We start from the raw sequence: 14,893 nt of genomic DNA, 5'->3' as shown, positions 1-14,893 counted from the left end.
AACCATAACAGGTCTGTAACTAACTAGGGTGGAGTCCACTGTGAGTTATGGTGGTCCTTACCTTACAAATAAAATATCTGAGTCCATTATGAGAGTACTAGTGGACTCATGATGTGCCATAGTGCCGTAGTAAATCAGTGTCATACACATATAGTAGGTGATTCTAGCCTCTGCTAGCAGGGGTGCAAGACAGGCTGGTAAAATGTCAGGTTTTGTACGGTTTTATCCTGTTGTTTTAACAGGTTTCTACGGTTTATTCTTTACCTAAATGTAGCACAATATAAACAAAAACAGTTGCTTCTTTTTCTAGACACCATGAGCATATGTCTGTATGATTTATTTACTTATTTTCCAACAACTAAGTAGTAAATGTAGGCTATATTCTGTAATAATAATCAAAATCTACAAAGTAACTAAAGTTTTCAAATAGTTTCAGTTGAGTAAAAAGTATAATATTTGCCTCTGCGATGTATGGAGTAAAAGTAAAAGTACTAACAATTGGAAGTACTCAAGTAAAGAATGAGTAAATGTACTTAGTTACTTTACACCACTGCAAACTGTTTCGACTTTTTCGACTTTTTCTAATGAACTAATTAGAAAATCAGGTCTTGATTACTTCACTGTTGCCCCATGCATGCACTGCACTTCAAGTCTTTTGTTTTGTCTTTTGACACCTAAAACGGTTTCATGTTGTTTTTAATATTACTGTTACTTTTAAACTAAAAACTTAGGCTATAATATTTCATATATCTTAATTTTCTTTGCAATGCTTTTACTTTCTTATAACCCATTTCTAAAGAATAATACGTTCATAAATGTTATACTGTTAATGGACAGATATAGCCTACTGGCAGGTCATTCAATAAAAGAGGCTCACGTTGTTGCAACATGATTTATTACAGATAAAAAAATAATAAACTACATTTTGGCGATTAGACTCCATTAACATTAAACATAATGATTAGCTTTTAAATAACATACATATAAGATTAGATTTAATAGGGAGATCCCCCCTGTAGTCTAGATGCTGGTGGTGGCAGTGCAGGTGAACATCCGTCTTAACTCTTGATGAAGGAGACTAGGTGGGGAGTAGGCGAGGTTAGGTGGGGATGGGGATGGAGGTGGGTTGCTTGTTGCATGCTGAATAGAGAATGACAAGGTTCAGAGGCAGTGGAGATATTTAAAGGAGGAGTCCAATCGCCTGATTGGCTGACTGCAGGTTGGATAGAAATGCACACCCTTTGACAGTGGCGAAACTAGCCCCCGGTGTGCCCCGATGCGAGATTTTCACCAAGTGCCCCACAACAACAACAACAACAACAACAACAACAACAACAACCACCTTTTTTCTACAGCGCAAATGCAGACAGCGCAAATGCGGGACACCAGGCTCCAACAGAAGACATCTACACACTCGCCATCTAATTCATGACAATATGTAGCCCAACCAAGTAGTGTCTCACTGTCTCCATCTCTCTCTGGTGCTAATGAACTCTTCCCTATGGCACTCCAACACAACAACTCTGACATTAGTCTTCACACTACAAACATCACCACGCCGTTTTTCCAAAACAGCATTATAAATATCATCCATTAAGACAACTAGGCCTACATTAATGACAGCACACAGTTTAATTGACAGTGATGCATCACTGCAAACCAGCATTATTTATATTAATTACTTAACTCACCTGCTAAAGTAAGGTGGATGACAACAACAAGACCAGTTGGGCACGTTTTGTTCCATATTCCACAGTGTCTTGGTTTTAGAGAGAGCATGGCAAATATTAACTGTTCCCCAAAGTCGTGTGTTGAAACTTTATATTCCATAATGCCCGAGAGTGTTGTTTTTACTTCATAAGTTCAGAACGTCTCTTCAGCCTGTGTTCCGTCAGCAGCACGACAGCTATGACAGGGGCCCTGTCATAGCTTCCTGTCATACCAGTGGACATTTCAAAACAAGAGTCATTGTATTGGATATTTGTAAAGTGATCATTCAACACATGTTTTATTTTGAAATGGTAGCAGCCTACTACAGGAAATAGATGCAACAGATCAGGACAGAAGCGGCTCCGTCTGTATACATTGTTATTATTAGATTATTTATTTTTTCTCCTCCACCTGCGTGTGCCCCTGGACGTCACGGGCCCTAATGCGCATGCGTCGGCTGCGTCAGCGGTAGTTACGCCCCTGCCCTTTGAGCTGAGAGTGACAACTTAGATCTTTTTATTGAACTTATGCTTTCAGCTACATTTGTTGTCCTTGTAAACATTTTTCAAATGATACCAATCATGGCCACAATGTGTCACCAAAGTATCACACTATTTTCAGTCACAATAAGCAAATATTAATGTCACGTTTTGTATACAGTATGCTATTATGAGTTTGACAGCCTTAATGACCAACCAGAGATCACACTATCAATGTAATCACAACATTGTGGTAAACATGTTCTTCACACAAGGAGGAAAATTCAGTGAAGATCAATTGAATTTGAAAGAGTGCAAAACACAACAGCTAGAATTAAACTTGCGCTGCTGCCCTCATTGTTTACAATCATAGCTCTTCAAATTAGTGTCTATATGATTTCCCTGAATTACTAATAACAAAATTATGCTATTAACTTTGTTCTTTCTTGATGAACATGTCCCATATTATTATTATGACTGCATGGGATGGCTTAAATACAACAAGGGTTCATGTTTTAGATAAATTAGAGAAAGAAAAGATAAGTGAAAATGTTTAATATACTGCTTTCTATTGATTTGAGTGATTGTTCAGGTGCATAGTTGTTCAGACATCTCATTACTTTGCCCGACTCTCCCCATAACCACCCTGGCCACAATATGTGAGGAATACACTGGTAAATGAATACTGTGTCTTACAATTTATATTCAATAGTGTGATGTCAAGTGATGCATGACCAATCCTGTCAGATTGTACATTATATTGTCCAATCAGAAAATGGACAGAAAAGCACCAATGACCTCAATGGACATTTGGGGTTTTGGGGTTACATAAGGTAAATGAAAACAGGATTATTTTAGGTGACATAAAAGTTTAGAGAAATCATTATACCTAGAACCATAGTGTAGGTAGACACTAACTAAAGTTCTCACACACACACACACACACACACACACACACACACACACACACACACACACACACACACACACACACACACACACACACACACACACACAGAGAGAATTAGATCAGTTACATAGATAAGACTTCCTGGGGTGGTAGCAGGATGTGATTAAACATCCTTAATGTCAGGTAGAAACCTGCTATGTTCAAAACTGGTGCTTAAAACAAAAATAGTTGGTAAAAAAAAAAGTTTTAAATTTGTGAAAATAGCCGATCTATAAAGCCTCGCGGTGTTGTATATCAGCTATTATCACTATCGTTGTGCGACACTCTTATGTGATGAAGAAGGGCATTTTAAGAAGAAACATATAAAGTAGAAATGTGGAGATAAGAGGTTTCTGCCCCAAGAACGATGATATTTGGGTACATGCAGCTTTTTAAGATACGGTTACGTTTTATGGGGCAAAACCTTGCAGGGACGTGGAGAGAATGTTTTAGAGAGGCAGGGGCTGAAATTTCTAAAGTGGTCTTTCGGTGAAAATAGGCAATACTGGAGATATGGGTGTACACATACAGCATGGATTTCTACACAGTGAGGGCGATTCAAGTTCGCTTCTCTTGAATGGCAGCATTCAGGTATGGCATGGCATTTGCATTTCTTTCGTCATGGTAAAAACTGCATTCATGGTTCTGGAGAGGGCACTTTTTACAGACGGGTAAAAGGGCAGGGGCTCAAGCCCCCTTTGATGTCTATGTGTGCACGTGCCTGAAACCTGGCAACACTGGAGGCAAACTGCAGAAAGTAAAGACGGAGAAAAAGGAAGAGAGAGAGCAGAACCTTTTGTAAGTTTATTTTAAATGTATTTCTTTGTTGTTTGTAAACTAATTTATTAATCTAATGAAATAATTATTGTGGCGGGTCAATAACACTTGACCTTTCAAAGGCTGAATTTGACACAAAACTGAAACACTATAAGAAAGCTTCCTGTTAATACTGATCATCAGTCATATTGATGACCCCTGATGATGATAATAATTTGGTCCCACGGTTTAAGATGGATGGTTAATCTGGTCCAAACTTCTGACCACTTACACACGGTGTAGGGGAGGTGTTCAGTCAGTTAGGGACTTCAGTTGGAGACCGAAAACATAGACCTAAATGTGACATTTCTCTCAGCTGCTCCACCAGCTCACACCATGTCACATCACAATCGTTTAATTACTGTAGTTACTGTATGTGACATTTTGTCATTATAATAATAATAAACTTTATTTACATAGCACCTTTTTAAACAATGTTACAAAGTGCTTAACAACATGATAAAAACAACAATCAGTGAAGCATATATTGTAAAATTACAGCAAAAATCAAATAAAGTAAAAACAACACAACAGTATCACAGAAGTGGTCTGTTAAAAGTAAGTCTTTAATTTAGATTTAAAAATGGTTATGGAGCCAGAAAACCTGAGCTCCACAGGAAGGCTGTTCCATAATGTCAGGGCCCTGACGGCAAATGCCTTGTCCCCTTTGGTCACCCTATTTGGAATTGGAACCTCTAAAAGTGCCACGTCGGAGGACAGGCTTTTAGGGAAGATAGGCAGTTGGGCTTTGAAGTATTGAATGGCTGGTATAGTTATCATCTGCATAGCAATGGAAGTGAATGTTGTGTTTCCGTAAACAGAGAAAAGTAGAGGACCCAGAATTGATCCTTGTGGGACACCGTGGCTGAGGCGGACAAATTATGTAATTTAGTTCTTATTACAACACTAGGCCACCACACTAACATCTGAATTGTCTTTCTCACTCCATAACAGAAAAGAAGATCAAGATCTTGTCATCTCTCTGAAGACACCATGAGCACTCTGTCCAGCTTTCTCACTCCCTCCAACTCCTCCACCCATCTGTCCATCCCTCCGCCCTCAACCATGCCATCCATCTTCTCTACACCATCCACCATGTCATCCATGCCTCCACCTTCCATGTCACACATCCTCTCTCCATCCACCTCCATGTCAACCATTCTCCCTCCATCATCAACCATGTCATCCGTGCCTCCACCTTTCATGTCATCCACCCTCGCTCCATCCTCCACCATGTCTACCATCTTCTCTCCACCTACGATGTCATCCATCCCCCCTCCATCCTCCTCCATGTCAACCATCCTCTCCAATCTCTCTCCCTCCAGTCTCCTGCCCTCACTGAACACCCTCACCCCCGACTCCAACCAGACGAAGTGTATGTTCGACGACGTCGACGAGGCTCTGGCCGTGCCTCTGGCGGTCCTCTACTCCCTGCTGTTCCTCTTAGGCCTGGCGGGGAACCTCCTGGCCCTGTGGGTGTTCCTCTTCCTCCGGCGCCGGTGGGACTCTCTGCACGTGTTCCTCACGAACTCTGCCGTGGCCGACCTGCTGCTGCTGGCCTGCCTGCCCTTCCGGGTGCACTACTACGCCAACAGGAACAAATGGGAGCTGGGCGCCGCGGCGTGCAAACTGGTGATCACCGTGTTCTACATGAACATGTGTGTCAGTGTGACCCTTCTGGGCCTCATCAGCCTGGACCGCTATGCCTGGCTGAGGCGCCGCGCCGTTGGAGCACGGCGGCACTCGCTGAGGAGTCCGTGCGGCGTGCCGTGGGCGTGGGTGGTCTGCGGCCTGGTGTGGGTGCTGGCGCTGGGTCTGACGGCGTACGCAGTGGCCAAAACAAAGCCAACAGAAGAGGCCAAGTGCTTCCATTACAGGCGTTGGGATGATGACAGGTGCATAGCATACGTCAACATATTTCTGGAGGTGATGTTCTGGGGGGTTTTCGTCGCCCAGGTGGTCTCCTACGGGAAGATCGCCACCAGCCGCCACGGGCGCACGGCCAGGAAGTCCTTCTTCGTCCTCTTGCTGTTCACCCTGTGCTTTGTGCCGTACCACGCCTTCCGCCCTTTCTACATCCACCACCAGTTCGTCGAAACACCCTGCAAGTACATACGCTGGATGCACAGGACCCGTCAGGTGATGGTGTTGATCTCCGCCTTCAACAGCTGCCTGGATCCCGTCATGTACTTCCTGCTGTCCGGCCTGATGCGCAAAGCGGCTGCACGCATGCTATGCACGCATTCATACAGTTAGCGGGATGAAGAAGGACTTTAACACCCTCTCTTCCAGGTATTAATTGTGGGCTCGCTGAAAGGTGAGACCAGTATGTTATACCAAATCTTCATAGGTCAAGTTTATTCTCTGCAAAAGAATTACAGACAGTACAAAGGCAGGTTCCTTGGCCAATGGGGAGCAGCGTTCATGACATCATCACCAACAAGTGCGACCTGATATAAATAACAACACGTTGGCTTGAGACCAGTATGATATATATCAGTATGTTATGCTATATGTTACGCCCCCACTGTTATACCAAATCTTTATAGGTTTATTCTCCTCCAAAAAATTACCGACAGTACCAAGGCAGGGCCCTTAGCCAATGAGGAGCAGCGTTGCTATACCAAATCTTTATTGGTCAAGTTTATTCTCCTCAAAGAAAATGACCGACAGTACAAAGGCAGCAATGAGTTGAGGAGCAGGTGACTAGTGTTGAGTTCTAGGTGACATCATCATTCATCACCAACAAGTGCGACCTGATATAAACTAGTAAGACTCCTCAGGGCGACATGCAAAGTCGCCCTAAAGGGTGAGGTCGTGCCAATTCTTGGCCATCTGGCCAATGATGTTTATCGGACCAGTTACCCATATGGAGAGCCCTGGTACTGGTACCCATATATGGAGATCCATGTGACATCCATGTGATACCCTTTTACGCCTATACATGGAGATCCCTGTCTGTAGAACCAGCCGTTAGTGTGGTATGTGGCCGATGTGGCCTCCATATATGGGCATTCCCATATGAAGTCCTGTTAGATATTGGCTTAATATTGATGACATCAGAGAACTCCATATATGTGCATAAAAGGGATTCTGTTAGTGTGACATCACAGTGACCTCAGAGCATGAGGTCAGACCGACAAACCCATAGAACCACATTGTCAGGCGTGACCTACTGTACAGAGAAACGCGGATGCGCAGACAAGATGTGACGGTTTTCACAGTTAGCAACAAGACTGCACTCTGACGAGGAGCAAACTTGCACCTTTTCTTTAGTGTGTCTTTGTGTAAACCCTCTAACATAGGTGGTTTCACAAAATGATAAAAAAATTATATTATAGAAAAAAAACAATTTAATATATATATATATATATACCCCTGTATATATATATATATATATATATATATATATATATATATATATATATATATATATATATTACAATTTAGTGATATAATGTGTGCCACAGACAAAAAAAAACATCTAACTGAACGCAATACTTGCGCCTCGCTTTTCTGACGGGCGCAAGTAACAACACGTTGGCTCGAGACCAGTATGTTATATCAATACGTTATGGTATACTTTACAGTTTGTATTTTTTTTTTTTTTTTTTTTTTAATCTTTTATAATTTTTGAGATTTTTTAAAAAACAGGGAGGAATCCATGTCTTAACCATTTATTTTATTACTGCTTGAGCTTGAGCTGAATCAAATGTCCGTCTGAGGAGGGATGTGTAGGCCTACAGTACATTTTCTACTGTACATAATATGCTTAGCCTTTGTGTGTGTTTTCAGCCAGCCCACACAGTTTCTGCAGGAACTGCTTTTCTAGTTGTCTCTGCCAGGCAGGATGGCTGAAGGCCGAAGAAAATATTTCCAAAAAGTATACGATTTTCTTTTAAAGATAAATACAAGCAATAATAACTGTGTAAAGCTGAACAAGGACCCCCTTGAATATGAGATGATGTCAAGGGGTTAAGCTTTCAATAAAGGTGAAAATATACATGGGCATATAATGACATCATCTTGGGACGGGAGCGGTCCCCATTTCCAAAATAAATATAGGTGTTTTATTTATTTTCATTTTATTTTAGTTCAATTATCAGTCAATTATAATGTAGTAAGGCAAATAAGGCTAATAAGCCAGGGGTCATTTCAAGATTCAACTAAATAGAAGATGTGACTGATTTCAGTTTAGTTACTGTTACTTAAGTAAAATCTCCCTAGAAGGTGTGTGGACATGTTTAGTTGAGTAGGTGGGGCCCTCTAGTGGTATAACCCAAGCATGCTTCCGAACCACTGGCTGAGAAAGTGAGAAACACTAAATTATAATATCATTAAGCAACATTCTGATTTACTTTCATCTCTAGATGAGTGAAGAGCCAAATGAGACCTTCATTCTTCTCAACTCTTATCTCTGGACCAGCCAGGCCACTCTTCTATGTCTACTAAACCAACTCTGCTTACTTTATGGGGTATTATAACAGCCCATACCCTAGCAGTCCACGGCTGTACGCAAATTACCCTTACACCAGTGGTAACAACATCGCTCCTTTTGTCATTAGCCTGAACAGGCTACTGGGATTACAGGTTTTTGAACGAGAACGTTAGCATCTCTCTGGGTCCTTTTCCACCGGCAAAGAACCGGTTCCGGTTCTTTCTCCCGCCTATGGGATGAACCAGAGGTGTGCTTTTCCACTGAGAACCGGAGTTGGTTCCGAACCGTAAAAGCTGGTTCGGAACCGGAACCACAAAATCCTTGTTTTTTGTGGTTCCAGAGCCAAATCCATGGCTCTGGTTCAGTCTGGTGGAAACGCAAGCCGGTTCACAAGAACGAACCAAGGTTCCCAAGAAAGTTGAACCGGCACTGGTTCTGGAACCGGTTATTTGCCGGTGGAAAAGGCCCCACAGGGTCCCTCGACGAATAGTCTATGTCAGCGATTCCCAACCTACGGTCCGGGTCCCACTGGTGCATGGGCCCCCAAATAACTGGCAAAACGTCAACGTTACGGTTTTACGAATAATATAACATTAAAAATGTATGTAAAACTAAGTGTCATGTTAGATTTTGGATGAACTGCTAAAATTAAGCTGGTGGCGAGTAAACGTTCATGATTGTAAATCATAGTCATACTTGTTTCCTGTTGAGATTGGCATATTTCCTGGGGCAAGCTGCCCAGATTACACATTTCACACGAGTCTTCTTAAATCACTCTCAAAAAACGCCTGCAATGTAGTGCATTTGAAACTACATTGCAGTGCACATCATGGGGTGATCACTGCTTACCTCCTTTGAATTGTTTTATTTTTATTTTCTGTTTATTTAGTTGCTGACTGAGTGAGGTCAGCAGACAAAGTGACGTGAGTGAGATGAAAAAACCTGGGTGAAATGTGCCAATCTCAACATGAAACAACGGGTATAAGGATGGAGCCTAGTAAGTCATGGGGGACTGCGGTCATCGTGTGTGTCAACCACAGACCTTATTTCAGGCAAAAGGAAGTGGAAAAAAACTATAGTCCGAGGTTTGACCTGCGTATTTGGGTGTAAGATAACTCGTTCTCCTGCTATACCATCAACATGTGGAACGCCCTTCCACAAGCCTTAAAGGAGAGTAAATCCCTAGCCTCCTTCAAAATTGGTATGAAAAGTCACCTTTAGACAGCTGCTACCCGTGACTTGTAAATAGACTAAGCCCCCATGCCCCCCCCCCCCCCCTTTTCTTTTTTCTGCCTTTGTATTTGTTGTTATGCTTTTGAAATTGATATTATCCTAGATAAAGTACTATGTTCTATCCGTCTGTCTATCAATGTTATATGAGATATACTTAAAGTGTGGTTCCTGTGGAAATAAGCCTCGGCTTTCTAGGATCTCCTTTTAGTTGACCTTGTACCAGTGATTTGTACTGTCATGAAACTGTACTTTTTTCTATTGCAAACTTCTAATAAATTCTTCAATCAATCAATCAATCAATAAGATCACAGGTTCTGTTCCCTAAACAATGTATTCTTGTGATGTGCTGTCAAGCAAGGCAGCACTGCCACACAGCACGCTGCCTTTTAATGTTGCTCCTCGTTTTATAGAGTGACTCCTGTAACCAAAAGATTACAGATTTTGATGGACTCACTCTTGATATGAATGTCAGTGAAACGGTATGTATACAAATAAATACATTTCTTCTGGTATTGTGTGAAACTGACAGAACCTTCGCTAAAAACCCCAGGACAACGCTCCACTTCACCCTCTTGGCCCCCAAACTGTGGAATGAACTCCCCATTGGAATTAGAACTGCAGACTCACTCCCAAGCTTCCGCCGTGGTCTGAAGACTCACCTCTTCAGACTCACCTCTTCAGACTCCACCTTAGCCCATAGCACTTACACTTTCTTGCACCCTCAATGACCATACACTTAATTTAGATGGCATTGATATAGACGGATGTCAGGCCATTCTCAACATCCTAGCTATAATGTTTATACATTTGATGTACAGATTATTGCTGTTTTAATAGTTTTTGGAAATGTATGAATAGGTTCTTGGTCTGCGTCTGCCTACGTTTTTTCGATTACTATTTCTATGCATTTTATTTTATTGATGTATTAAAAAATTACGGAGGCAGGCTTAAATAAGATTAATCTTCTGCCTGCTCCTTTTCAGTTCAGTTATGGATGATATGTAAATGAAAGAACAAAGTAAATTGTATGTAATGTAAAAAAAAACATAAATGAAATGAAATGAAATGTATTATTTGCTGTCATTACTTATTGTAAATTGCTCTGGATTAAGAGTGTCTGCTAAATGCTTAAATTGTAAATTTAGAGATTGTGAGAAATGTAGACGTGGGAGAATATTGAGTTGTAAGTGCACAGTTGTGTTTACACCTATGATTTCTCTTTTTGTGCGGTGCTAACCGCTCCAAAATATGTAGCTTTGTGTGTATGACCATGTGTTTTTTCAGTGTACCAAATACTGATATTTGACCCCCCACATTTGGGTCTATCAGCAGCAGCAGCACCACTCACTTCACACAGGTGTGAATTAAGATATCCAGCAAGTAGGCAAAAGAAAAAATGTTAACCATGACTTAGCACTAAGATGTTACATGAAATGAACTCATGGTCTTCTCTTCTAGGGGCCCAAAGCATTGCTGATTTTGACAGCAAATTTGATAACATTAAATGTATATATTTTTTACTTTTAGTCTAGTTGTTGCTGACTAAATACCATTAAATTTTAGTCGACTAAATCTACAGTTGATTTTGTTGACTAAAATGCATTGAAAGGCCTTGATGGCGTCGTAATAGCTGACACTTGGTTCCATGCTGAAATAGCTGATCTACCTGCTCACAACGCGTTGACATGTTGTGAGCTTGTAGATCTGCCATTTTCAGTCAGCGCAACTACCGCAACCATAAAATGACTCGACGTCAACTTGTGGGACCTCACAAAACAGGAAACGATAAACATCCAAATCAGGAGGAGGAAATGGAACTGGATAGGCCACACACTTAAAAATAATTAAATAACAAAACATGCTCTAACATGTAACCCGCGAGGCAGGAGGAAGAGGCCTACACTGCTGTCAAACAACACAATTTCATACAATTTATAGTGAGGTCAGTGGCGTCAGTTCAGAAAAAGCTAAGGTATGGCAACATGACTGGTGTCTTGCACGCACAAGACACCAGTCATGTTGCCATACCCTAGCAACAGGCATGACACATTTATTTTAAGAAGCACATTTTATTTCCCCCCCGTTTCTACGGTTTCTTGGGGTGGATATGGCAGCCTGGAATCGTTCAAGTGCAGCTAAACTTGGCATGTTAGTAAACGTAAATGGCCAAAATGATTATTTTATCATTATTTTACGCTTTTTGTGGTCATTTTTGAATAGAAACAAATAAATGAAGCTTATTTTTTTATAAAATATTTTCGAAACATTCTTTTTATTTTAGCATCCTTTTTTCAAGAAAGAGTTGACTATAGCTCCTTTAACAATAATGCATTGCACCTGTGCAGCTGACCTGCGGAACCTGTGAATATACCATTTTGTCAAGCTGGGGAGAATACAAGTGTGGAGAATATAATTATAATACAGTACCTTTTTAAAGTGACCATTTTGTTAAATTTTGCATTTGTAGTTATTTTACAGTAATTTAACAACATAATAACCAGATAGATATAGACAAAGAGACATTCATGGATTTATATTTAAAAGTAACTTTTATTTTCCTCCTGGACCCAGGGTATGGCAGCTGCATACCCCTGCCATACCCAATTGACGCCCCTGAGTGAGGTCTGTCAGTTAAGGGGTCCTTGGCCTGTCCGTCACTGGCATACCTTCTTGCAAATCAGTGTATAGTATACACAGTAATCTCCACCCACAGCCGTTTAGCTGGAACTGATGGTCGCTGTTCATCCTTTGATTTTTATCTCTGTTCCGAGGGAAGTCAGTGTTGTTGGTGTCAAATAACAATGCTTCAGTACTTCTCTGGAACACTGGTTGAATGTGTGTCACCAGACCAGAAACAGATCCGCATTTATGCTGTTCTAACTTCCATGACATCGCGTCACACTGGGGCATATTTTAGGGCCTCTGTCATGCAAAGGATGTTGGAATATTAGTGCCAACTAATCCATCTCAATTCCTACTGTCTCACCTACCCTGTCTCACACTCAGGGATGTCTGTTTCTCCTATAGTCTCACTCTCAACTTTCCTACTGTCTCGATCCCCTGCACTGTCCCCATGTAAACCTTCAGGAACGTGCAGAGAATGTTAGAGAGGCAGGGGCTGACATTTCTAAAAGGGCCTTTTGGTGAAAATATTGAAAATAGCAGACCTCCAAGCTCACAATGCGTCGCGCTGCGACGCATTGTGAGCTTAGAGGTCGGCTATTTTCAGTACTTGATACCACACAAAACTAAGCATAAAAAAGGCAATACGGGAGATGTGGCGTAACGGCATGGATTTCACAGAGACAGCAATTCTTTCGACATAAGACGCTGCATTCAAGTTCAGGAGAGTTTTGACAAGGCAATTCTCTTGAACGCTGCCTTCAGGTATGGCATGAAAAGAGGGCGTTTGCATTTCTTTCACCATAGTGAAAACTGCATTCATGGTCTGGAGAGGGCACTTTTTACAGACGGATAAGAGGGCAGGGGCTCAAGCCCCCTTTCATGTCTATTTGTGCATGTGCCTGTAAACCTTCATCTGTCTGTCTGCCTCCCCTATTCTTAGCTTTCCTACTGTCTCTTTCCTACACTTTCTCCCTCGCAGCTGTCCTACCGTCTCCTACTGTCTCCTCCTACACGAGTCGTCTTCCCACTCTCCTTTCCATGGCCGATTAAGACTAGGACAGTTGGCTGACAGCTATAACGCTCTCATAAGGTATGTTTGTGGTCAGGCACGTGCACACATAGACAGCCCTTTTAAGTCTGTAAAAAAGTGCCCCTTCCAGACCATGAAGGCAGTTTTCACTATGGTGAAAGAAATGCAAATGCTCTCATTCCATGCCATACCTGAAGGCAGCATTCAAGATAAATTGCATTGTCCAAACTCTCCTGAACTTGAATGCAGCATCTTATGTTGAAATAATTGCCCTCTCTGTGTAGAAATCAAGCATCGAAAATAGCCGACCTCCGAGCTCACAACGCGTCGCGCTGCGACGTGTTGTGAGCTCGGAGGTCGGCTATTTTCGATATTTTCACCAAAAGGCCCTTTTAGAAATGTCAGCCCCTGCCTCTCTAGCCTCGGAAACCCAGACTTCTTTTGGCGATCGGAAGAAAAAGAAGCCTGGGCGATCGCGTTATGATCGCTGTTGTAGGAAGTGTAGAATTAACCTAACCAATCAGAGTGCAGAGAGCGTCACACCAACTGTGTTGTTGACGTCATGACGCAGCAGCGTTCTCTGCGCTGAGCAGAGGAGCAGAGGGGGGTGGGGGGAGGAGAACACATGCTATTGGCTGGAGACTTGCGGAGAGACTCGCCGCGCCCGCCCGTCTGCCTACACTAAACTGTCCGCGTTAGGTTAGAGTGCTGCCTCTCTAACATTCTCTGCACGTCCCTGTTTGTGGTGAGCATATCTCTGCCTGGTCCAGACTCGGATCCCTGGGGAAGTGTTCCTGTTGTAACTTGTTGTTTTTCTCTCCTCCTCCTCCTCAGTTGTTTTTAATCTGACCCTCCCCCCGCCGCTTGTCCTGAAGGAACACGCCCTATCCACAGAAATGTATCTGCATTCACCTGGGGGCGGGAAGAGGAGGGGTCCGTTCTATTGTTGTATTGTAAACGAGAAATGTGATTCACTTCAACCACTCAAGCTCAGGGGTGTCACACCAAATTCTGGGCTCTGGGTACAAGGATTCACTGCGTTATTTTGTGCTTCCACTATTGCAAAAATAGCAGATATACAAGCTCACAGCGCGGCACCGAGTGCCGCGCTGCGAGCTTGTAGATCTGCTATTTTTGAAAAATCGTGAAAATGTGCGCAAGTCTTTGAAGGTTTTTTGAAAAACTTGCGTTTTCATGTCAGTGGTGCTCAAACTCTTGTGAAGGACTCCCAAAATGATATGTATTTGGCTACGGACCCCCATCTCAAAATATTTAGGTCCAGGGACCGCCAGAAGCAAAATTTGGGTAAAAAATACACATATTCAAAGATTTGTACACATTTTCACGACTTTTCAAAAATAGCGGATCTACAAGCTTGCAGCGTGGCACTCGGTGCCGCGTTGTGAGCTTGTAGAACTGCTTTTTTTCAATAGCTAAAGGCCCCTCCACCTTGGGCCCTAGTAACTCAGTCCCACTTCATCCCCCCCCCCCCCCCCCCCCCCCTTGTGACGCCCCTGCTCAAGCTCTAAACTAGTGAAAGTGAAAACCGCCAATCTACAAGCTTGTTGATTTGTGTGTGACGAAGAGATTCGGTTTAAAAGGGCCCTTAGGGC

General features: G+C 42.3%; 1 protein-coding gene across 1 annotated transcript; it reads left to right on the top strand.

Moving 5' to 3' along the window:
- Positions 1-5,244: 5,244 nt before the first annotated feature.
- Positions 5,245-6,210, top strand: LOC308299969 (putative G-protein coupled receptor 34; the record flags this gene model as incomplete). Its single annotated transcript, XM_080743737.1, has 1 exon — positions 5,245-6,210. One exon carries the CDS (start codon positions 5,245-5,247, stop codon positions 6,208-6,210), a length of 966 nt encoding a protein of 321 aa, XP_080599863.1.
- Between the last annotated feature and the right edge of the window lie 8,683 nt (positions 6,211-14,893).

Source organism: Nannobrachium achirus (assembly GCF_963921795.1).
Source record: "Nannobrachium achirus genome assembly, chromosome: 15".
Classification (NCBI taxonomy): domain Eukaryota; kingdom Metazoa; phylum Chordata; class Actinopteri; order Myctophiformes; family Myctophidae; genus Nannobrachium; species Nannobrachium achirus.
This window is presented reverse-complemented; position numbering and strand designations above follow the sequence as displayed.